This window comes from Halichoeres trimaculatus, unplaced genomic scaffold (assembly GCF_033239565.1).
Source record: "Halichoeres trimaculatus isolate MK-OKI-2021-1 unplaced genomic scaffold, fHalTri1.1 fHalTri1_scaffold_8, whole genome shotgun sequence".
Lineage (NCBI taxonomy): Eukaryota > Metazoa > Chordata > Actinopteri > Labriformes > Labridae > Halichoeres > Halichoeres trimaculatus.
The window spans coordinates 33,481,108-33,505,921 of NW_027437186.1; the positions used below are offsets into that span (position 1 = coordinate 33,481,108).

Below are 24,814 nucleotides of genomic sequence, written 5' to 3' on the forward strand. Positions count from 1 at the left end.
AGCACACACAGCGTGTAAGTGGTCGTACAATGGATCCTTTAAAATGAAGAAATAGGTAAACATGTTATAATTAGAAAATCAGCCGAGGCTTTCCTCAACAGCTTCTCTTTCCCAGCTTGGAAAATGAATCAAACAAGAAAACTGAAGCGGGCCGTGGTTTCCTCTGGCCAAACATAGACCGGTATGGAAAGTCTCATCTGCGCTGAATTGGATTTGATGTGATGTTTACTTTCAGAAGTTCTTGTTTTTTGGCGTGCGACGTTTTTCTATCAGACTTGATTCAGTTATCTGTGGAAAGATGGAGAGAAAACGCTCCGTTACTGCCATATTTACGAGGAGAACCAGGACACTGAAAGAGATTCTCACAGTCAAAGTGCCAGAGAAGCAACAACATGTGCACTGTGTGCGTCAAAAAAGCGTGTCTTCAGGGATGTGGCGGTGATTGTGAAGTGGCTGCAGGCTTGTTTTCCACTGTTTAGCCTTGGACCAACAAGGAAACTCTTTCACAATGCTTCTGAGGCATTGTGCGTGGACAAGCTGACAAGCAGAAACATAGCGTGACTCTTTTTCTTGCTTCAGCCAAACAAACAGCACATAACCGCTCTCATTGTTACCTGATGAACACTGTCGGCAACTCCGGCTTATCTGAGGTTTGGAAAAGATGTTGGATGTTTAAAAACTTAATCCATGTTAATCTGATACTTACAGAGAAAGTTTCTTCACCAGTTCTTTAAATAATGAAGTCTTTAGATGAAGACATTACACGCACACATTTCATAGACACACACCAAAAACAGCTCCCAGACATGGATGGATGGAGGTATCACAGTGTGCTGCTAAATTTGGTGCTTTTACCGTAATATCTGGAATATAAAGCACACTTTTTTTGTCTGTTTTTGGAAAAAGGGAAAAATGGACATAAATTCAATAATTCCCAAAGTGTCTGCAATGTGCTGTTTCTATGCAGCTGTGTGGCTCAATCCTACCATCTACATCTGTTTACTGTGCCCTTGTTCTCTTTAACTCGAGATTTTAATTTAATGTCGAAGCAGTTAAAGCCGTCAAAAAGGGGGCACCACTGAACCAGTTCATCTTGCACCCGTAGACTGTAAAAAAAAAATGGCCGTCATCTTGCTCGGCTCGCAGTGAGGTCGCCACAAAAACTTCTCCCCCTGGTGGCTTACTGCAGTATAGGTAAAAAAAAAATCCAGCTCTCCAGTCATTCCAGATGGGCTGTGATCAAATTTTGAAAAATTAATACACCTCCTAGAAATGTTTCTCACGTCTGATTGTTGTGGTGATTTGAAGATATCATTTGGCTGTCTTGTATTCAACTCCTATTTTTTTTTTAAGTTTCGTTTTCATTAGCTATACAAAGTTAAAAACAAGGTTTTACGTCACGTTTAAAGATGATTGACAGCTGCCGTCCTTATGTATTTTTTTCGGGGATCGTACAATATGTCGGGAGGTAATGTCCACTCTATATAGTCTATGGTTGCACTATTTAGCTGCTGCTTGTGTCTTGAAATCGAAGGGGAGGCACTAATCCAATGTTTTAGGTACCAATTCTGATACCTTGGGATCTTTTTTGCCTGATACTAATGCAGATTCAATTCCATACTGGTTTTAATTGAACTCTTAATGTAAGAATGAGACAATGGATTGTGTTTTGGCAACTTCAGGTTTTTCTAACATGAGTTGCCCAGATGAGCTAAACTGATCAGTCCAAGCTTACTTTTCAAGTCTGCTTTGGTAGCAATGGATGATGCCAGTATCAGAATGGTGCATCCCTTACAACAAAAAAAACTCTTCGTTTTTAAGGACCATTTATGCTCAATGTTAGATACGGATATGGACGGAGCCTTCTGTCCATGCTCTGCGTTCATTTTGTTCGTACTTCTGCATGTTTTCATAAAACTTACGGATACGGGCCAACAGAGCAGTTCCACTAGAAACCGTAGGGGCAGTGTTGCTGTTACTACCTGATATGAAGCTTTAGTGAGACACAAAGAAGAACCAACCACCACCTCCCACAACGCTTCCTCCATTTTTGTCTTTTACGCAATAGGTGCATTAGCAATACCTCCTCCAGAGAAGCCACGCTTGTTTTTGAGTTTGTTGTTTTCATGTATTTATGACTCTAGGCTGCTCCCCCTGGTGGATGTATTGGTTAACTGCAATGTCAACATAAAGGACGCATGTAAAGGGAGTAAAAATGGGCCTTTGCTAGAGTCAATCAGTCACATCATGTACACAGCTTACTTTATGGGCGACAAACAATGGTTTTAAAAGTGAGTCATTTAATACACCAAGGTTTATGGTAATATAGAAAATATTTAGCATCATAAAGTGTTAAAAACTGTAGGTTATGATGAAGATGTTTGTACTAACCTCTGCACTCATATTTGAGATCGGAGAAGAAGACCAGCTCTTGTGAGAAGACGAACAAGCCTAACCTTCCTCCAGCAAACGTTTTGTCGTAAACAGGTCCTGAGTCGGCCATGATCTGTTTTCCTTCATAGACCACAACTCTGGAAAATAAAAACACAACAAAACCAACTCAGTTTACTCTTAGCCAGCATTACCGGATCAATTCAAAAATGGAAGATTCTATGAAACCTCATCGGTATGTTTGGATTTCCAAAGCATCAGCAATGAATGCTGGATAAAACACGTTTGGATTCCAATCAGAGCCACAACAAACTGTGTGACAAAGCAGTAGGAGTTAAGCTGGGCTACGTAGATAGTTATAAACATCAAATTAATTTCACTTCATGTTTGGAATAAAATGATAATTAACCAGTTTTAAGAACGATAAGAACAGTTGTTAAGTTTCTCAAAACAATCTAATTCAACCCAAAATTTGTCTCGGAGAAGCCTGAGTGAAAAATTGGGTGAGAAATCAGTCGGAGCAAAATTAAAAGAAGGCACAAGTTTTCTGGTTCTCCAACAAGACGTGTCTCAGTTGCCGTCCTGTTTCAGATTATCAGAACCATGTGTGTAAGGCAAATCTTTGGCTGAAAAACATTTTACCAATCCTCTTCTCATTTTTTGTCTTGTGGTTTTCCTTCTCCCTGTTTTAATTCACCAAAAAGCCGTGAGGCAGAACATCTGAAGCTGAGTAGCTCTTTGAGTCTTGAAATCAAACATGCTTGTTATTAAGGAATAAAAAATGACTTATTAAGCTGTTCAGCTTTGTTTTTCTACCTTATGAAACCAGTCTTGGGTCTGTGGATGAGATGCCACCTGTAGGCTGTGTAATCCTTCCAACCGATGTTTTTGGGGTCGTGCCACAAAGTCCGCACCTGAGTAAAAATGTGAACCACATTTAATCCTGCAGCAGCATTAAGACCAGATGAAACGGCTTAAAGACCAAAGCCCACCTGTCCAGGAGTGTTCCCTGTGTGCCACAGAGCATTCCTGAGGTTTTCTCCAGTGCCAGTGGTGGAGTTTACGACTTTGAGTGAAACGCCGGAGATGCCAAAGGCCTTAGAGGGTTTGTCTTCCCAGTAAGTCTGTGTGATCTGCTTCCACATCACCACATAAAAGCGCCCACTTGACTGGTACCCGAACACAAAGCCTGCATAGTCGTCATCTCTGTCTGTGTTCACGTACATCGTCCCACTGAAGTCCACAGCATTAAACTCATCAAAACCTGTGAAAGTGGGAGAGAAATGTGAGCGTTGTGAAGTCGAATCAAGTCTAAACTGAACAGGAAAGTGTTTGTGTGCTGCTCACCCACTGCGATGCCGGGGTCAGAGTTGGCAGTCTGAACCAGCTCTTTACCCTGATGTCTGACCACCCAGTTTGGATCAATCTGAGTGGTTCCCTTTGGATCCAAGTGGACCATCTGAAACTTCCTGAAGTCTGTCTCGCTGATGGCGTTGTTTTCCGGACACACGTCGAGGATATCTGGTATGCTGTCATTGTCGAAGTCGTCTTTGCAGGCGTCCCCTCTTCCATCACCTTCAGGAAGACATCGAAAAGGTTTTACGTCATTTAAATTCTTCTTCTCTCCTGTTGGAAAATCTCTATGGCAGATAATTAGAGTGTCATAACACTCCCACTGAAGCCAGGGTCACAGAGCTCCTCCAAGAGAATATTAAAAATGAATGGGAAAGTACAAGTCCTCCAAGGAAACTTGCTTCACTACATCTGCCAAGTCTACTGAGGAAAATCAGCCATCTCCTCAAGCTGTGACAACTTCCACTGATACTTGTGACTATTTGAAGTCTATTAAAGCAGACTGCACGCCAGGAGCTCGCAGTGGAAAGAGGCGCCACCGGCTAATGAAGGTCTCTGCTGCTTTCTGTCATCATCGTTGTTATTTCACAAGAGGCTAAAACGACTCCATCAAATAAACACTATCTGACGAGCTGTGAAAAAAGCACAAGTGTGCAGGGGCTGTCCTCCTTCACGGTCTGTTTCCAGTTAGGGACAGCTGTACAAACTCCAGGTAACCTCCCCGTAACTGGGAACTGTGGATTCATCAGGAGTGAAACCTGAAAGGTATAAAAACTTCACGGCTGTCTTTGTGCCCTCCTGAAGTCATAGAGTGACATCACCTCTGCCAAGCCGGTCACCGACTCTTTCCACAGTCATCACGTTTCACACCTGCTGCAGTTAAGCTAATTGCTAACTGTGAAAACATCTGGAGGACGGTAGGCTGTGAACAGCAAAGCAAGAGATTACAAAACCTCAGTGTGTGGAGCACTTTGAGGAGAGTCTAAAAAAGCCTCTCACATCAGGCTGTTCTTGCTTTTACTCAATATGGTGCAAGCATCATAAACTAGTCATGTGAGATTAATGGTGACAATAACATGGTGGTTAATATAGAAGTGGTGACGCTTGGTTGGTCTTATTTTGCAAACTGCTGTTGCACATGCCGTACAATCTTGATTTTCAAGTCAACAAAGACGAGAAGTCACTCAGCGTCCAGGAAGAGGGAACATTCCAGCCTCGAGATTTGAGTAAAAGGTGAAAAATCAGGTCTCATAGGAAAGGAAAAGCAGCTAAAGTAATTCCATAGTAATATTTTAGCCCATTAGACTTGGGTTTGACACCTGCAAATAGAAACAAATCATCTGTAGATGATAAACCACCAGAAGAAGTCTACGAAACATAATCAGATTGATCCCCATTGGCTCAAAACGTCAAACCCCTTTACACGCTGCCCCCCTTACCGTCAGAGTCCAGCTGATCTGGGTTAGGTGTCAGTCTGCAGTTGTCCTTCTCATCAGGCACACCATCGTTATCATCATCGTAGTCACATGCGTCTCCTTTGCCGTCCTTGTCGTGGTCGGCCTGGTTGGCGTTGGCCACGTAGGGACAGTTGTCCAGGTTGTTCTGGTGGCCGTCTTCGTCAATGTCCTGGTTGTTGTCGCACTGATCTCCAACCAGGTCGTTGTCGGCGTCGGTCTGATAGATAAATACAGACAACGTTAGCGATAATTCCACTTCCTGACGGGAAAAACTGAAGACTAACATCTACCACTGGATAGGATGTAAGGGAGGATGAACATTTCTGAAATTTGGGAAATAATATCACTGATTATTGAATATGCTGATGAGCCAGATGAAATGTAACGATACATATACTCAGAACAAGACTTTATCTTCTACTAGCTGATCATTTTTGGGGTTTGCAGGCAACTGGAGGACAACTTTTACGACTGAATTAGACAAACATGAAGTAATACTTTATCGCAGTAAGAACGTTTCTGGACTGTTTTCATACAACACGTGACGGGATCAGGATCCACATTGTGTTGCTCTCCACAGGGATGTTTCTTTTCCTGTATTACCAAACATGTGTTGGCTCTCTGTTTCCTCCCTTATGTGTTGCATAATCTTTTGCATCTTTTTTTTTCCAATGATCTTGGGCTCTCTGTGGATCCCTTGCACTTCCTTTTGGACCATTTTTGGATTTCATTTTCTTGGACGTTTAATTTGACCTTTTGCATTTTTTGTTTGTTTTTTTATTGCTAAATCTTCTGTCTGCACATGGTTCATCCTTCCTTTATTCTTAGCCAACATGAAAAACTCAGAAATCTGTTTACAGAGGTTATAAGGATTAGGGATGGGTACTAAATTAGGTACTTTTATAGGTACCAACCAAATTCTGTCAAAAGTATCGGGTACCAATTCACGTAAATTCAGTCAGGTTGCATGTTTTGGGACCTAAATGTATCCTTGTGACTATGAGGGAGTAGAAGAGTAGGCAATTTTCCATTCTGTACATAAACACAGCATTGCAAGGGTATATATTGAAGAATAAATACGTTAAATTAATATTTTTTACCACATTAACCCAAAAAAGTACCGAAAATTGGTACCGTCGGGTACCAGTACTGATTGCCAGGTATCGGGCATCAGTGCCAAATCATTTCAGATATGAAAGGTACCCATCCCTAGTAAAGATGGATTAGGGTTTAGTACCTGGTCAGGGTTGTGCAGCAGTGGACAGTTGTCACACTGGTCACCGACACCATCCATATCCGTGTCTTTCTGGTCGGTGTTGTACACATAGGGGCAGTTGTCGCTCTCATTCAGAATTTCTTAGGGAAAAAAAACATGGTTACGTAGTGTTTAAAGGTACAAATATATTTCTTTGCATCCCAAACGAGGTTATCAGGTATTTACCATCTCCATCAATGTCGATGGCGCAGGCGTCCCCTTCCCCGTTGTGATCAGTATCTATCTGAGCAGGGTTGTGTTCGTATGGGCAGTTGTCGCAGCGGTCGCCTACTTCATCCTTATCAAAGTCAAACTGGCGAGGATTGAAGAGGAGGGGACAGTTGTCCTGTTGAAGAGAATCACAACTGTTAGGCATCTGTTCAGGCTACATGAACCTAGCTAAAGATTTAAATGTGTGCATGAACTGCTGTACCCTCTCATCCAAGATCCCATCACTGTCGTCGTCCTTGTCACAAGCATCTCCCTGACCGTCTTTGTCAAAGTCTTCTTGTCCAGAGTTGGGGAGGTTAGGGCAGTTATCCTGACAAAGCAAAATCAGCAGTGATTAATGATCCATGTTAAGCAGTGGTTACATCATGAAACGAGAGGAATCTGCTGAAATACCTTCTTGCAGTGATAGGTGGCGTTGGCACCACACACGAGGTTCTGGTTGGGCCATCCGTCCAGGTCAGAGTCTTCTCCACAGATGAAACCATCTCCAGCGTAGCCGGTTCTACACTCACACTTGTACATGGGGTCGCTGAAGTGGTTGATGTAGATGCATTCAGCGAATTTGTGGCAGTTGTGGGTTTTGTCTTTGCAGGGGTTCTCTGGCTCACAAACCTGTGGAAAACAGCATTTGAGGATCTTTAATAATGTTCCTTTTCCAGATCTGCTGTTTGAATCCTGACGCACCATGACCTCGTCTGCCAATGAAGCCAGCAACTTTTTGGGCTGCTTCTTGTGTCCTGACACTTAGATTTTTCAAGTAACATTGGTCTACAGACATGGTTTTCATTTTCTTCTAAACTGGGAGAATTTATTTTAATTCTGCAGCTTGTAGCTTTTGTTTTAAAGCCAATCCAAACTGCAGTGAAGTTTAAAGGAGGGGACTTTGAAAAAGCTTAAGTAGAGGACTCTTCCAAGCCCAGTTTATCTTATGAAATCCTCCCTTGTACATCCCCCTTCGACCCCCTGTCCCCCCTTAATTGCAGCTGGAGGTATTCACAGCTGCCGCTCATTACGGGATGATGAACATGAGTCCAGTTTGGATGCCACTCCATGAGCTCATAGAGCAGAGAGTGGCAGCAAGTGAAGGCCTTTGATCAGAACTGCCAAACGGAGATCCCCAATGCCAGATGGGACAATTCACTTTTCCTCACATCAGTTAGTGTAACAAGGGCGTCAAATCAGAGACGAGCAGCTGCAGGGCTGCGAAGGATGTCATGGAAGTGCATCGCAAAGTAGCAGGGCAAGGTTTTCAGACACCTCTAACCCTAACCCACCTTTATGGATTGGACTGAGCTTTCTGAAGATAAAAGTTTCACATATTTTAGTTTGAATATAAGTAGTAGGAAGATCGGTTGGATCTGCTTCTGACCTGACAATGAAAGAACCAGACCTGTGTCACACATGTTTGGTGTTAACACTTGTCCACTCCTCCCTTTCCCTCTTCCTGCTGGTATCAGGTCAAGGTGAGTGAAATTCATAAACGCAGCCTCCTCCCCAAACCTGTGTTATCACTTTCACTGCGCGGATGAAGCTCATAAATCACACGAACAGCTGCTTCCATTATTCATAAATTTGGATCTGACGGACAAAAATTCAGACAGCTGCTTTGAGAATCTGCCTGGAGTCTTTTGTTCTCATCTCTTTGGATGGCATCAAAAAGTCTGGATGTTGTTCCCTCACCTGTTTGTTCTTCTTGGCGGCCTCTACGCCCATACCAAACGGCTGGGTGCCCTTGTAGCGCTTGGGACAGGGCAAGCAGTGGAAACCTGGATCGGTGTTGACGCAGCGCTGCTCTCCACTGACTTTGAAGCAAACATCTGACACCATGTCACACTGGAGGAGGGAAAGAAAAGCATCAGTAGAATCCATGAATGTTGCCTCAAACACAAGTTGGGTTGAATGAAAAAATGAGCAACTTCTACCTCATTGATGTCTTCACAGCTGGTGCCATTTCCACGGAAGCCGGCAGGGCAGGGGCCACACTCCCAAGATCCATCAGGGGCGCTGTTACACTCCACTCCCGCAAAGCATGGGTTAGAGAGACAGCCATCTGCAAGACAAGGGTGGACACAAGCAAAGGGTACATCAGTTTGGATTTACCTGATTTAAATAACTATCCCGTACAATAGCTTTGGATTTTTTTTTTTTTACCAAAATTGTACAATTTATGGTTCTGGTTTCAAAGTAAGGTGACCAAATATCGTCCCATTTTTCACCTCTGTGTCCTGAGTCCCATCATAAATCCATGAAACACAGATAAGTCCTTGTTTTGAACAATTTCTGTTCTGAAACAAAATTGATACAGACTACTTGCATCACTGATTCGTCTGCATGGTGTGAAGGAAGCTGCTGTTTTAACCAATAGAAAAACATCCTTAATGCACCATTGGTGAAATTAGAAACTGATTCATTGTTACAAGTGTCATTCTGTCCCGAAGGCTAACTGTGGAGGAAGCCTGTGTTTTATGAAGAGCTCGGGGACAGTAAGAGCTTCCTTCATTAAGTACCAGCAATGAACACATTGTTTATCAAACTGTTTATCATTCATCGCAAGATTCCATTTATCATAATAATGATCCTGCCAACACTCATGATTTCTGCAGGAGTCTCCCACTTTTTAACCCATTCTCTTGCATAACTCCTGATTGGTAAGTTCTCCTGATTTTTTCCAGATTTTCCACCATGTTACTGAAATGCACTGGGTGGGTTGTTCATGTTGGATAACAGGAATACGTTACTATTAAGAATAATTATTTTGTGTTTAGGAATTAAAAAGGGTGGAGGTGAATTTCCACCTTTGTCAGGTCCAATGTTGGCATGTATCAGGATCAGTTTAGTAGATTTAGATTTAGTACTGGTCAGATCGGTTAAGCCTGATTGTTTTTGTGTTTGACAGCCAACTGCGCCCTCTCTTGGTAGGTGGCATGTAAGCAAGATGCTGATAGCCACGTCAGTTTAGTAACAGCGTGACGCTATACAGTGTACTCTACTAATAAATCGAGCAAAGAAGAAAAACGCGACACTGTAAACAAAGAGCAACGATGGAAGACATCCAGATATTCGTCTTCTTTGTGATTGGCATGTGGCTCTTTGATACAAAGAACAATCAAGTTTTGTTTCAGAGAAGACTATGTGCCGCCAAGAGAAATACAGCACTTACTGTTGCACAGTAAGTGACGATTCTTTCGATCGATCAACGGACTGCAGTGTTGTAACTCTGGAAATGGATCAGATTAGTCTGGCACCCCAACAAAAGGGTCCCAATAAGTGGGACAGTTCATCTCATTTATTCGGGGATCAGTCAGTGGAAATGCCACAAGATGTGTGCCGTACCGAGACGACCCAAACTGAACCGCTTGGTGGAAAAAAACTGGGGCTAAGTGTGGTTTTAGCGTTAACATGGATATGCAATTAAAATCAAGGGATTTGTCTTGAAGAGAGTGACTTGGAAAGTTTACTTAGATTTTAATAACAAGAAGCTATCTAAGTATTTACAGAGGAACTTTTAAAGATCGTATTAGAATCAGAACAGCTTAATTAATCTGCAGGGGGAAATTTGTTGGTTACAGTTCCTCCTCTGAACACTGTGGCAGAAATTTTGCAGAAAGACAGATAAGATAATCAGATAAAGCAATTAGAACCAAAAGCATGATGGATTTAAGAGGTTAAAAGATTAACACTATCCGGTTAAAGCCGTATAAGCCGTTTAGCTCTGACTACAGAAGCTAAATACACTGAAAGTAACTCAAAGTACACAAGTTAAGTTATGCCAGCAACAGTATGCTAGGCATAAAGGGCCCTTTGAGCTCAACTGTGACTTTAGCATGCTAGCAAGTTCAAAGCTACAATGCTTACCATTGCTTATTGTTGTTTTTCTGGCAGTTACGTTCATAGCATACTGAGATAAGCTTCATAATTGGACCAGACAGTCTTTAGCTTTGCAGTTATTTGGTAAATAATGTTGAAGACACTGGATTACTAAGAGAAGTAGGAGTCACCCTAAAGACAGCTCGCTTGGCTTCATATCTGGCTGCACTCAGTGTAATAGGTGAGATATTTCTTGATCCTGTAGCATGCATGGTTAAAAATCCTCATAGTGCAGTCGTTGCTCACCAATGGGACAGTCCTTCTTGTTGCAGCTGTCGTTGTCATGAGCCTCGCCGATACATTTATTGCCACCATACTGAGGTTGAGGGCTGTTGCATTCACGTGTGCGACTTTTGATTCCCCCTCCACATGTCGCTGAGCAGGTTGCCCAAGGAGACCAAGGACCCCAACCGCCATCAACTAAAAAGATAAAAGAGCAGAAATAAAGAAGTCAGTTCTGATTTTTCCACTCATATTTCATCTTAAGTTTCAGAAATAATCTCAAGATTAAAGGTCTGACTTCTGAAAGCAGCCAGGCAGTCAGAAGCTGGGAACGTAATACTGCAAGATGAAACATATTGAGCTGATTTGAGTCAACATTTCCTGACAGACAGACAGGAGGCCAGTCCAAAACACATGGGGAATGTAGCCCCGGGGGAGTCATGAGACAAAAGGCTGTCTGCTAGTTCAACACAGATGCTTCTGAAATGGAGACGCTTCTTTTGAGTGTTTCCTGCCACAGAGTGAAAAACTCACTAGGACATGGTTTGGCAGTGCAGTGCTGAGTCTCTCTCCCGCTTCCTTCGCAGTCTTTGCCTCCCAGCTGTGGCACGGGAGCGTTGCAGTGTCGGATTCTGGTGATCTGTCCGTCTCCGCAGGTTACTGAGCAGGACGACCACGGGGACCAGAGACTCCATCCTCCATCTTGGCGAACTGGGAATCAAACATCAAGAATTTCAGACACAGATCACCCCAAAATTTAACAAGATGAAAAAGTCAAGCTCGGCTGACAGAACATCAGTTGCACTGTCTTTGCTGATGCTCTCCCTGCATCAGCTTGAAACTCCTACCTTACCACCAAATTTGACTCATTGCATGCAAATAACTTCTCTGTTGTCCTTTAAATTTCTGCTTAATCAACAAAAAAGTTTCCCTCAAGTAAACATTCTGAGATACTTGAGATGAAATCCCCCAGAAAGTATTTACTTCCTCGTTAGTGAACTATTCCCTAGTATTTAGACGGACTCAGTCTCTCAGCAGAGGCAGTGTAACGTTAGCTGAAAGCAATAACAATTCTTAATCCCACATTCATCAAACCCCCAATTCACCCGTCGCGACTTCCAGCATAAATCTTGCAAAATTTCCTGACACCCAACCCTTTTTAAAGTCCATCTAATGGTCAAATTCATAACATATATATCTCTAAATGTCGGCGTGGTGAGTCATTGCTCTGAGGAACACCCTCTCAGACGATGATTTACTGAGAAGTGACTCGGACTGGGCACACCCTGCAGCCCCACCATGCGATCCAGCTCTTCGCTGGCACTCAGCCTCCCTCACATGGATCCAGATTTATGAAGCCGTTAATTCTGTCTTTTGCACTTTGGAAGTTTCCATCTCATATTTTACTCGGCGCTGAGTTTTTCCACAGTTGTTAGCTGAAAATTATTGCACGGCTGCAGCGATGGCAGATACATACTTTGATTTAGATAAAGTCTGATTACCGAGGCAGCTGCTACTGGATACGAAACCCAAACTGACTGACAGGAGATAAACTGTGTTTAATATCTTCTCACCACGGCTGTCGCATTTTCCCAGGCTGCACTTGCGGGTCTGGATGGACGGTCCGGGGCAGGGGTTGCTGGTTGCGTCGCAAGATCGACCTCGTTGTTGAGTTCCTGTCCCGCAGGTGACGGTGCACTCTGTCCACTCCGACCAGGGAGACCAGCCGTCGTTGCTGTCTTTAGCTGGAAGATTTAAAGCCACAACATCAGCATTTTTTTTTTTTTGTTATTGCACAGGAAACACTTGAATCTTGTTAGTTTTCAAACAAAACAAAGAAAAGGATCAAGTTTGTTCTGTTTTTATTCTTTATGTCAGCCGGCTAACCACATGACGTCATCTAAAAACCCACAGCAGCCGCTCAGAGTGTCTTTTATTCTGACAAATAAATATGTGGCTCACTCTAAAAGACAAAGTGGCTGCAACTGTGCTAAGAAATAAGATGAAGTGCATGTGGATTGTTGCTTTTTCATAGCATATGGAAGCATTGAGTTAAAACAGCATGCATATATAAAACTGAGAGTGTGTTTATTGTTGTGTTTATACGCTTGGCTGCAGACTACTTACGTAAACACACAGGGCAGCACTCGCCGTCTATGAATGAAGGGCTTGCACAGGCCACAGGAGGACACGTGATTTGGTGACACACAATCTTAGACTCCTGAAATCGAGGAATATTACTGGATCAGTGTCACTCATGTAAAATGTGAAATCTGTGTCTTTCTCTGTTGAACTGGGCTCTACCTGGCAGGTACACTTGGTGCAACTGTCCACAATCCAGTCTTCCTTATCGTCGAACAGGCGTCCGTCCTGCCAGCACATGTTTTTCTCCTTCGTGTTCCTCATCTTCCCGAGGGCCTCCTTCATGATGGTGTTCTCCTCTGTCTGAAAACACAACACCCGTCAGAAACAGTTAGAGCGCAGGAAGGAGAAAGGTGCATGTCAAGGTATACGCCTGCTGACAAGCTGGTTCTTTGATGGGAGCACATGTGAGGTCGGTTAGGAGCAGGTGGAGTGAGGTGGAGAACATCCTGAGCTCAGAGCAGCTGTGAGGAATCTTCAGTTTGAGGAGGTTTTGGCAAAAAGGAGCGTTTGATCTCTGTACATGTGTGCAGAGCCAAAACCGTATTCTGACGACTACTTCCAGAGTGATTCAGTGATAGAAGAGATCAGTTAATGTATAATTTTTCATGTTTACTTTTGGTGCCCTTTCTTCGTTATGTATATTTTAGGGCTAGGACGATAGGCTTTTCTCCCGATTTGATTCTATTACAAATTTTGGGGTATTGATTCGATTTGAATTACGAATCTTTGATATTCTTGATTTTTGTGATTTTTAGATAACTTTTTTTTCACCTTTTTAACACCTGACCAAGTGAAAAAGTTGAATGATGCTGATGAAGGCTACAGACCCTATCAGGAGATATATTTTCCCCAAAAATGAACATCACATGTGACTCAGTTTGTAAGATTTATTCAGGGGATCCTAAATCTCAACTCTTTTAACCTAGCTTACAAAAAAGACAAAAATAAAGGACTTAAATTTAAAAGATAGGTTTTTCTTTTCCTTATTCATTATATTAAAATTACATGATTTCAACATATCAGGAGTTATTTCATTGATTTGTTTAAACATTTATGTTTTATGTTGCTCTTGAGTGTTTTGGTGGTTTCTTGATCTTCCTTGATGCACTTTTCTCCCTTTTTTTTCTTATCAGATCATATGCATGCAAACTAATAGATAATGTACAAGCTAAATCATGTAGTTGATGAGCTAAGTTTGCTTTTGCAGCTTATTCAAGGGCATCAAAATAGACTAAAGCCACGTTTCCACCAAGCAGTCCGGTTTGGTTCAGTACGGTTTGGCACGGTTTGGTACGGGTAAGTCTGATCCCGTTTCCACAGCAAACTGTGCCCCCTTGTGGTAGGCGGCGTGTAAGCCAAATGCTGAAAGCTGCATCTGTTAAACAATAGCGTGATGCCATAGCAGTGCGACACAGTTTACCCCACTATTAAATCCAACAAAGAAGAAAAACACGGCACAGTAAACAAAGAGAAATGACAGAAGGCATTCAGCAATTTGCCTTCTTTGTTATTGGCATGTAGCTCTTTGATACATTATGCAATCAAGCTTTGTTTCAGAGAAGGCTGTGTGACCAATCAACAGTCTGCAGTGTTGTAGCTCCACCTTCCAAGATTGGATTAGCTTAGTCTGGCACCTTAACGAAAGGGTCCCAAAAAGTGGAACGGTTCGCCTCAGTTATTTGGGGATCTGTCCCAAGATCAGTCAGTGGAAATGCCAAAAATTGCGCACCTTACCGAGACAAAACCGAACTGAACCACTTGGTGGAAACGCGGCTTTAGACTTTTTCCTGAGAAGGAAGGAGAACAATAACTCCACGTTTGAGTTCCCTCAGTGCCAATCGATCGGTGCCGATTTCCTTAATTTTGGGGGATCGGTGATTGGCCCATCCTTACATATAACATTGATCTTATATACCTCCAGGAAGGTCTGACAGCCAGCCATTGTTTCTTTTTAATCTGAGACCTAAAACTCAGGACACTTTATTGTTTTTTTTTGTAAAAACATAACGATTTTATTGTTTCACGGTTTTCAATCAATCAAGATTGGAACATTAAAGGTATATGCTTCAATGATTGGTGATCAGTGATTGGCCAGAAAATTTTGATCCATGCACCCCTACAATAAACCTTTTCTTTGCCTGTTTTTGAGTCTTCAGAATAACCATGACCAGGATGAATGAGATGAAAATTCAACACTGACTCCAACTTCTTTCTTCAGTTGAATATTGCATCATATTAATGAAAACCATTTTTCTTTCTGACCCAAATTAAGACAGAAAATGTTTCAAAAAACGTACATGAACTCAAATAAAAAACACCCTCTGAACAGAAAAGCTTCTCCATCATATTTTAAAGGAATTGTGTGAAAATTAAGTCATAGTTTGTTTCTCATTATTCCTGTTTTCAAACACTTCATCTCTGTCCAGTTTTCAGAATAACAGCCCACTGAAGTGTTACTCAGTTTTACACATCATAACCTACAACCCATTTGGAGACCACTGGATCTCTGAAACACTCAGGAGCTGTCAGGAGATAAACTACTGCCAAAAATTTCTGTTTGTGTGTGTGTGTGTGCATGTGTGTGTGTGTCAGTTCCATAGAAAAAGGGAGGCAGCAGTGCGCAGCTCAAGAATCTGAGACACCACTCGATCTGGAAGAGCCTCAGGGACCCTTCTCATCCCGGCTTCTTTTTTTTTTTTTTTTCCTCCCAAGGTTCATGCCCAGACTCTCTTATTGCTGGGAGGCTCCCAGAGGAAACACATGGGCTGTTTAAACACAGCCAGACATTAGACCGGACCCCGCTGCTGCCAGGGGAACACTTCCTATATCCACATGTAACATGTCATAAAGGCTGTCTGACTCACGCCGCCACAGATAGCTGGAGTCAGACGGGTTCAGCCATCACCGGTCACTCTATAAACAGTCCCGCGGCTACTAAATGTTTGCTTTTAAACCAATGTAGGTTACCTAGTAACCTCATTCTCGGCCCTGCGCTCCTGGCAGCGGCCTGAGGATGGTTTCATTTGTTTTCCTTAAACGTCCACTTCTCTGGGACTGAGCGTTGACTTTAAAAACAGGCAGAAGCTCATCTAACCCAAACACATGTCAAGATCATGTCCATTAACAGCACATCACGACTGCTCACCACTTTCTGCAGGCCGTCGATGAGGTTACTGACGACAACACGAAGCCCGTTGAGCTCGTGGAACATGGTGCTGAGCTCCTCGCAGGAGCGCTCGCACATATCGGCGCCAACGTCGTCCGTCTTCTGTCCGATTATGTTCGTAGTGATGGAGGGGCTCACATCCACGATTTCTGTGCTCTCGCTCACGATGTTTGCATCATCTGGAGGTGCAAAGAGAAAAAGAGACATCAGAGTGGTGATGGGAAACACATTCGAGAGATATGATTGAAAAACAAAGACTCTGATCAGGGAGGTGAGTGATTTCCTGTTTTCCTGAAGGCGGCCAAAAGATCACAACAATGTGGTGATTACACTGTTTATTGTGTTCTCAAAAACAGATGTTCAGACAGCGCTGTTTGGTTTGAAAAGACGTGTTTGTGTTTGAAACGGTGACGGTAAATCTTTCCACTACAGACGACAGCGGTTCAGCCAGGGTCGGACGACAAGAGGGGACGCAAAAGCAGAAACCTGGGTGTTCCTGGAGAAAGCAGCAGCTGTGAATCCCCCACGATGTTTTAGGTAAGCGGACTCTAACAACATGACCACAACAGATTGGAGACCCCACACATGGATACACAGAGGATACACTGGAAAAAACTGAAATCTTACCAACTGTTTTTGTCTTATTTTCAGTAGAAAATGTCTTTTTCGACTTAACATAAGTCACATTCATCTGACCAGTCCAGAAAAATGTCTTGTTTCAAGTTATTTAAAGACTAATTTGAGGTCAATGGCCAATGGAACAAGAGAACAGCTACTTGTATTGAGACATTATTCTAGTTTCAAGCAAATTTTCGGGCAAATTTTTCAGAAACAAGACATTTTCATGAATGACAAGTTGAATGTGGCTTACATCAAGTGTAATATGACAACTTTTACTTAAAGTAAGACAAAACACTTGATAAGACTTCAGTTTTTTGCAGTGTACTGATGTAGGATAAGTGTCTAAAGTCCAGCAACCTGTGAGTTGCATCATATGCTGTGATCCATTTGTACTCAGAACTTTGAAGTTGGGAGTTGGACTGACGTCATCTCCGAGTTTAGCATTCCAGTTGCTAAGTCGGAAAAACTTGCAGTAAAAGCAGTATTTCTTTATACAAACAATGAATATAACTCTATATATTTATACAGTTGGTTAATTGTGATTAAAACTCATTAGAAATTCTAAAATTAACAGAATATAACAGGAAGCTTAATTACTGTTTACCCACCAAACTAGCAATTTCCTACTGGGAACTCAGGGGTGGTGTGGGTGCTTCGACTTACAAGTTGGAAATTCCAACCTGGGGAGGTGTTAAAGTATTTTTCAAGTATTTTTGTCTAATTAAAAGTGAAACTGTTTTATTATACAGAAAATAAGCCACATTCAACTTATTCCAGAAAAAATGTCTTGTTCCAAGTTGTTAAAAGAAGAAAATGAGGTCTAAACTAATGTAACAAGAGAAATTTGCAAGAATATTTTCTCGTAACTAGAATGTCTTAATACAAGTAACTTTTTTCTTATTTCTGAAGCAGATTTTTTTAAACTTGTTACAGCAGTTCAGACCTCATTCTAGTCTTTAAGCAACTCGAAATAAGACATTTTTCATGAATTAAAAGCTGAATGTGCCTCGTATCGAGTATAGAAAGACATTTTTTTTAACCTAAAACAAGACAAAACCCCTTAATAAGATTTCAGTTCTTTGCAGTGTACTGATGTAGGATAGGTGTCTTAAGTCCAGCATCCTGTGAGTTGCATCATACACTGCAAAAAATGCAACCATATCAAGTATTTTTTGTCTTATTTTGAGTAAAAATTGTCTTATTATACTTAATAAGGGATGGGTACCTTTCACATTTGACACTAACGGTACCAATGCCTGGTACCTGGCAATCAGTATCGGTACTAAACAGTACCAATTTTGGGTACTTTTGGTGTTTATGTGGTAAAAAATATCAATTTGTTTAACAATAAAATCTCTTTTTTTTCAGTTTAACATATTTATTCTTCAATATATAACCTTGCAATGTGTTCATGTCCAGCATGGAAAATCCCCTACTCTTCCACTCCCTCACAGTCACAAGGATGTGTTCAGGTACCTAAACATGGTACCTTTGGATTTTACGTGAATTGGTACCTGGTACTTTTGACAGAATTCGGTTTGTGCCTTTATAGTGCCTGATTCGGTACCAATCCCTATACTCGATATGAGCCACTTTCAACTAATCAGTCCAGAAAAATGTCTTGTTTCAAGTTGTTTAAAGACAAAAATGAGGTCTGATTTGCTTTTGACAAGTAGAGGAAATTTCCTCTAAAATTTGCTTGAATCAGTAATTCAAGCCTCATTTTTGTCTATAAATCTTTGAAACGAGACATTTTTCTGGACATGTCAGATAAATGTGGCTCATATAAAGTCCAAAAAGACATTTTCTACTAAAAATAAGACAAGATCTGTTGATAAGATTTCACTTTTTTGGAGTGTGTTGCTACTTTTCAGATTTAAACTTTGAGTTTTAGAGATAAAGAGGCTAAATGTTGAGTCTTCTTTGCAGAACCTATGAATCTGGAGCATCCTTTATGATGTGTCTGCCATCTGTGGTCTCTGTATGACACAGATATGCAAAAATTCAAACCACAGAGCAGGTCAGGGCAGGCAGGGTTATCCCCTCAGAAACCACAAGTATCCGTCCTTTAAATCACTTCTATTTGACCCCCCCGTCCCCATTTTTTTTGAAATGTCAAACCCTTGAAATCCATTTATATCATGATGACTTTTCTGAATGTTTGATGAAAAAACCACCACGCATATCAAAGCTCCACGGGACGACTGTCAGTCAGCCAGAGCTCAGCACATTTCTGCAACTGCTTTGGACCTCGCTGTGTAAATTGGTGAAGATTAACAGCAGGCCAGGGACTCTAAATCACCAAGCCGTCCAAATTGTCCAGTGTTGTCTCTCTGTAGCCAGCGCTGTGTTTTCTTTCCTTTTCAGTCTGCTGGATTCATTCAAATCTCAGGGGGCTTTCACGCTGTGTGTGCATGTGAACGCGTGCTAGCTCGCCCGTGAAAGCATTTACACATTCTTCTCCTCCTGATAGGCATCCCCTGTTTGCTCAAAGCAGATAGGAAAGAATTAAGAGGGGGAGAAGAAAAGCTCGGGGTCGGTTTAACGCTGCTCATTAATGTCCCTACATGACAAGTTTTATGAGCGCGGGTTTTGTGGGTTGAGCTCGGAGATTGCTACCAGAGCAGGGATCGATGCTACCTGCCAGCGTGCAGAAAACTTCCAGGCCTTGGTGACATTTGTTCAACACATAAACTCATTCAGCTGGAATCTCACACTGCGTTTGGAAACAGAGATGCAACACGCCAACACACGCACTCTGCATATGGATGTGTTTTGTCACATGGGGTCAAAGTCAAAGCTGCCAAATCCGGCGACCCTTCAAGATGATTACCCGCACATTCACCCAGATATCTGTTTCTTCTTAGCTGCGGCGGCTCCTCGCGTGAGGATCACGAGGCGTTATTGCTCATGTGAGCGCGGCTACGACTGAGAGAAGTAACCCAATCAGCCAAACATGACTTCATCATCGTGTGTGTGTGTGTTTGTGTGCACAGCTGGAAGAGGAAGCTCCCCACTTTGCAGGACAGCATCCACTTTCTATTTTCTGTTTTCTTTCCCAGGGCATTAGCCTGAGTCCACTGCCAATGGAAATAAATGTAAGCATCTGTATCTCCTTTCCTTCACCACGCACGCTGCTCGACTTTGAGCCACCGCATTGACACGGCTGTTTCCGCAAGCATGAAGTCATGGAGGGAGATCTCGCTGTGCATCAAACCTGCGCAGCTTTTTCTGACCCGTTTTAAGAGTTAAATTTTTAAGAGGAGGCCAAAGAGCTTGGTCTGGAAAGTTGCTGTGGTTGATAGTTAACAAAACACAGATACCACGCTCGGGAGGGTTTGCATGTGAAGGAGTTTCCCAATCACATCTGTAAGGTATCGCCGCTTGAAAGGGTTTGCTAATATAATTATTTTGACTCATCATTTGGCTCATGAAAATCACACAATTCGAAACGGTTCCCACTGATGGAGTTTGGCAGGCGCCCTCGGGGTAAGTGTTGGTTTGAAATAACCACAAAAATTCACTCTTACCCGGTTTTGGGATTTCACAGTCTCTGCTGAGGAGGACGTCTTCCACCGGGGTGTCAAAGATGAAACGCACGTTCTGCAGAAGACCCTGGGTCAGAGAAAAGAGAAGATGTCTTTTCCCACTCTTGAACACATTCACACAGAAGCTTTGAAGCTTACTTCCTCTTAGAGTTACACACACATTTACACACATTTTTACACACAAGGGGCCATTTAAAGTCTAAATATGGCCTCCTTTCCCCACACAATAACAAGGGGACCACGTAGCCACACTCCAGGAGGGAGTGTGCTTCTCTTTTCTTTCAGAAACAGTATTTTTCTCATCTAGACAACAAAAAGCCTCACCCTGAAGTGGCTCTCCCGGCTGGATCCCTTGGCCACATACATGCGGCTCCCCTCGGCCTGCAGGTGCTCGTAGAACGGATCATCCAGGATGAAGCTGTCGATCAGGCTGCAGCCGATGTACAGGTTGGCATTCTCCCCGAGGACGTGAAGCGTGATGTTCTTCCACTGCGAGTCGGACAGGTCCACATCCTCGAAGGAAAACACGTTCTGAGAGCCGCCCTCCCAGTAAACCAAGTCCAGAGTGTTGGCCCGTCCATTGGAGACGATCTCAAACTGACGCTGGCCGTCAGGGCCCTCCAGGCCAATCAGGGTCCCCCGAGAGGCACGGTCCTGGCGGATGCTGGCCACAAACACGAAGCCCTCATTGTTTTGGATCTGCTGCAGGATTTGTTTGAGCACAGGGGGGCTCACTGGAGGCAGGTGGTCGAAGCGGATGAAGCGGTAAGCGGGGAGATCAGAGTTTTGGCCCCTGAACTGTTTGGCCCCCAGAGTTTTACGAGTGATGTGGCTGATTTCAAACAAGTCGAATGATGTTTCATCCTCCTGCTCAACATCTACGAATCAGGTTATGGAGAAAGAGAGTTCGTGAACTGATTTTTAGACCCAGGATTCAAAAAGTTAATCACATAAGTTCCTATAATGATCAAAACTACCTCCTTATAAACAATTTCAGTGATTATTTCTGATTTAAGATATCATTGCACTCAAATAGAGGTCATCCACTCACCTTGAGCTATCGTTTGGAGGAAATTAAATGATAACAGCAGCAAGAACAGACTCCTCCTGAGTATCATATCTCCTTCAAAACAACAGAGAGGCTTACATTAGTTTATATTCCTCTTTTCCCCTTTTTCATCAACCCACTTTGGCATCAATCTTTTGGAAAAATATTGAAAAATGAGGACAAAAGCAATGGCAAGTTTCATTGTTGCACTGGAAGTTCAAGAAATCCAGATAAACAGGTTATTTTTTAAACAGTTTTCACAGTTTTGTTGCTTCTTTTGTTTAAATGTGACCTTGACCGTGCAGGTATATCTGTTTTATGTGCTTTAAATAATAAAAATAACTGAAGAAAACTGTGATAAACATGTGTCAAGTCAACTTACCGGTAGATTGAAGCTTTGATTTTCTTGATAAAGTCAGATATCCGACAAAAAGAGAAACAAAATGCTGAAAATGTGGAAGGAGAAGCCTAATTTTCTGATTTGAGCCGATGGTTGAATGAATGAAAGGTGGTATCTCCCGTAAACCTCGTGCGTTAAAAGCGTAAAGTCCACCTTGGTTCACTCCATCCACAGTCTGCAGGACGTGAGGCTGAACTGTGTCCGCGGCTCTCTGCTCCCTCCTCTTATACACAGGCTCGCTCCGCGCCTGTCAATCACGCTCCTCGGGGTTTGGACGCTTTGAGGTCGGTTGTTAAGAGACAGAGTTACATAATTATCTTCCGATGGCGTAATTTTCTGACCGTGCTCGCACACACGGGTTGGTGTGGAGGAGTCGTGACCCCTCCCCAGTTGTCTCGCTGCACCGTGATGCCCACCACCATCCCCGCCCTGTCAAACAAACCCACCTTTCCCTTCCCTCTCTCCCTCTCTTTTTGTGTGTGTAAGTGTGTGTGTGTGAGTGTGTGTGGAGCTCATTCACTCTCGCTGTGGGAGAGTGATGGAGGTGAAATGGGCTGTCCTGCAGAAATCAGGTCTGAATGAATTGACCAAAGCTCAGTGGTTCAGCTGTTGCACAAACAATAAACCTGCCAAATTGTTTTTTTTAGAATAGAGAGAGAGAATAGAAAATACTTTATTAATCCCCGAGGGGAAATTCAGAAGTCACCGCAGCATTTAAGAAAACAAAAAGTAAGAAAGAGTATAGAAAGTGCAAAAATGTCCATAAGAAATTAGATGACGACATCCCGTCCACAACTCATCCACCACTCTCCAGCCCAGCCAGTCTCCACCTCCACAGGGTCCAGGACTGAGCCTCCCCAGAAGTCTGTTCAGTCTCTGTCTCCTGGATCCTGTCTGCTCACAGCAGGCGAAGCTCCTCCAATGTGTAGCGGCGTCCGATGTCAGCTCCGTCAGCCACGTCCGTGAACAGCACGATGCCGCTGGGCTAGCACGGCTAGCTCGTCCATCCCCCGGGGCTAGATCCCACGTTCCCAACAACAATGGATGGAAGGACAGGTCCACGTCGTCACCTCCCAGCTCACATCCGAGAACCAGCACGTCATCCTCACCTCCTCCTCCTCAGCTCGAGGGAAATCATCAAGCCCTACACTAGTTAGCATTGACATGCTACAGGCTGCTAACAGCTAATTTCACATGTAAACAATGCAGCCATGGTTACATGTAGGATCTCCAGACAAACACAGGAGAAAAGTAGTAAAAATATCGCAGAAGCCACAAAAACTTTGGTGTCCATGACCAAAAATGAGCCATACAAAGTGATGATCCACTCCAAATACAAAGATTACGAAAAAGAGACGAAAAAAATTACAAGAAACCGACAAAGAAGAGAGAGCTGCTGCAACAGGCAGCTACTTGGGCAGCGCCTAGCAACGGAAAAAAAAAAAAAAAAAGTCTTTTAGTCTTTAAACCTAGTTATAAAATTATTTATCTAATTAAATTAATTTATAGGATCCAACATAAAGTCTGCTTATACTATTTCAGAATTAATTTTGACTTTACTACCGATTAATCCTCGCCCATTTCCAGTTTGCTGTCATTCATTTAAGTGACACAAGTAACAATAACTTTGTCAGAATCAGATGAGTAACTCTCGGTGTACCTATTAAGTTAGTGCCCATAAACTAAGTATGGACTGCATCCCCTGTTGATGAATCCACCTGTCGCTTAGTGAAGGATGTTGTTAGACCAAGGCCGTGTCCACACGTAGCCAGGTACAGGGAAACCACGTGTATTTTTATACCTTTAGGCAGACTGACATCCACACGTAACACTGAAAACAATGTATTTTGGAAAACTCCAGTTTCATGGTTTCACATATACATGGCTTTCAAATGTCACAGATGGATGACGGGGTTAATTGCAATTGGCTGGCACAGGTTTTACATCTGAAAAACTGCTCAATATGGGTCAGGAATGCTTTGGGCCCCACTTATCATTGGGTTTTCCAAAATTAATGACAACAAATAAGGAGTCGATGTAACCTGACACGCCAGACGAACAGTTTCATATATCCGCCATGGAAATGTTTCACTAGTCCATCTGGGTCGCAGCTCTTCAGATTTGTTTTCAGAGGCGGGACCTTCAACAAAATCAGCAGCTGGTGATTGGACGACTGTTCTGATTGACACACTCACTACAGACCAATCCACATCAAGCCACAGTTTGATGTAGCTTATGTGCGCCGCTGCCGAGAAACAATAGACAAACAACTTCAGGAACATGAGAAACTGCTGTGACAATGGCGTTAGACAACTGTTGACATTTTTGTAAAGTTAACTTAAGAATCAAAGGGCCGCTGACAAGTACGAAAGTCTGTTGGTCACTTCCGCTGCTCCCGCCTCTCTTCCCTGATTGGGCTGGTTAGAATTTAGCCGAGTGAATTTGTTGGTCAATGGAGCCTGTCAAGATGGATCTGCAGGATTTCAGATATTTAATCAGGCTATGTAAGTACCAGGCCTAAATGTAGTGTAAAATGCCAAAGATGAGGAGGCCGAAGATGCAGAGGATTCTCCAAAGAGGCTACATTATTGCTGTAAGTAAGCATGTAAAGCTATTAAGATGGCATAGCAAAAATATGACCCAACCTAGCTTTGTTTGAGTTAACATTAGGAAAAGAAATGGACCTTCAGCCTCTTTGTGGACAGCTACAGGGTATCCACCTGTCAGTCGAGTTAGTCATGCCCTTATATGGACAAAACTCATGAGTTTGACAACGTAATAACTACTAACTATCTATAAAACAAACTTACAGTTTGTGGAGATGGAGAGATGAGCTGGTTATGTTCATTTCAAGAGCTGGATTTTTGGCTTGGTGTGTTTGTTGTTTCTGATGTGTGTACAGCCAGCCTCAAGTGGACACTCAATGAACTGCAGTTTTTAATACAGTGGCATGAAGCAGCAACCTCTGATCTACAATTATGAAGCAATGTTGAAGTGATAAAATCTGTAGTGTGTGAAGTGTCCGCTTGAAGCTGGAAACCCATAACCAGGCCAAAAATAGACGTTTAGACAAGTTTCCAGCATGGCACAAAAATGTCTCCTGTCTTAAT

General features: G+C 42.7%; 1 protein-coding gene across 1 annotated transcript; it reads right to left on the minus strand.

Annotated features, from left to right (window-relative positions):
• Positions 1–610: 610 nt before the first annotated feature.
• On the minus strand, positions 611–21,923 carry thbs2a (thrombospondin 2a). The gene is made up of 22 exons (XM_074675821.1): positions 21,687–21,923; positions 21,308–21,379; positions 20,581–21,134; positions 20,239–20,323; positions 16,067–16,266; positions 13,081–13,221; positions 12,904–12,997; positions 12,351–12,521; positions 11,311–11,487; positions 10,801–10,974; positions 8,610–8,737; positions 8,368–8,520; positions 7,081–7,299; positions 6,890–6,997; positions 6,643–6,802; positions 6,439–6,557; positions 5,184–5,418; positions 3,739–3,966; positions 3,384–3,655; positions 3,208–3,305; positions 2,392–2,531; positions 611–645 (listed from the first exon to the last, which is right to left on the minus strand). The coding sequence occupies exons 2-22, from the start codon at positions 21,372–21,374 to the stop codon at positions 611–613; spliced, it is 3,558 nt and encodes a 1,185-aa protein (XP_074531922.1). The 5' UTR covers positions 21,375–21,379; positions 21,687–21,923.
• Positions 21,924–24,814: the final 2,891 nt, after the last annotated feature.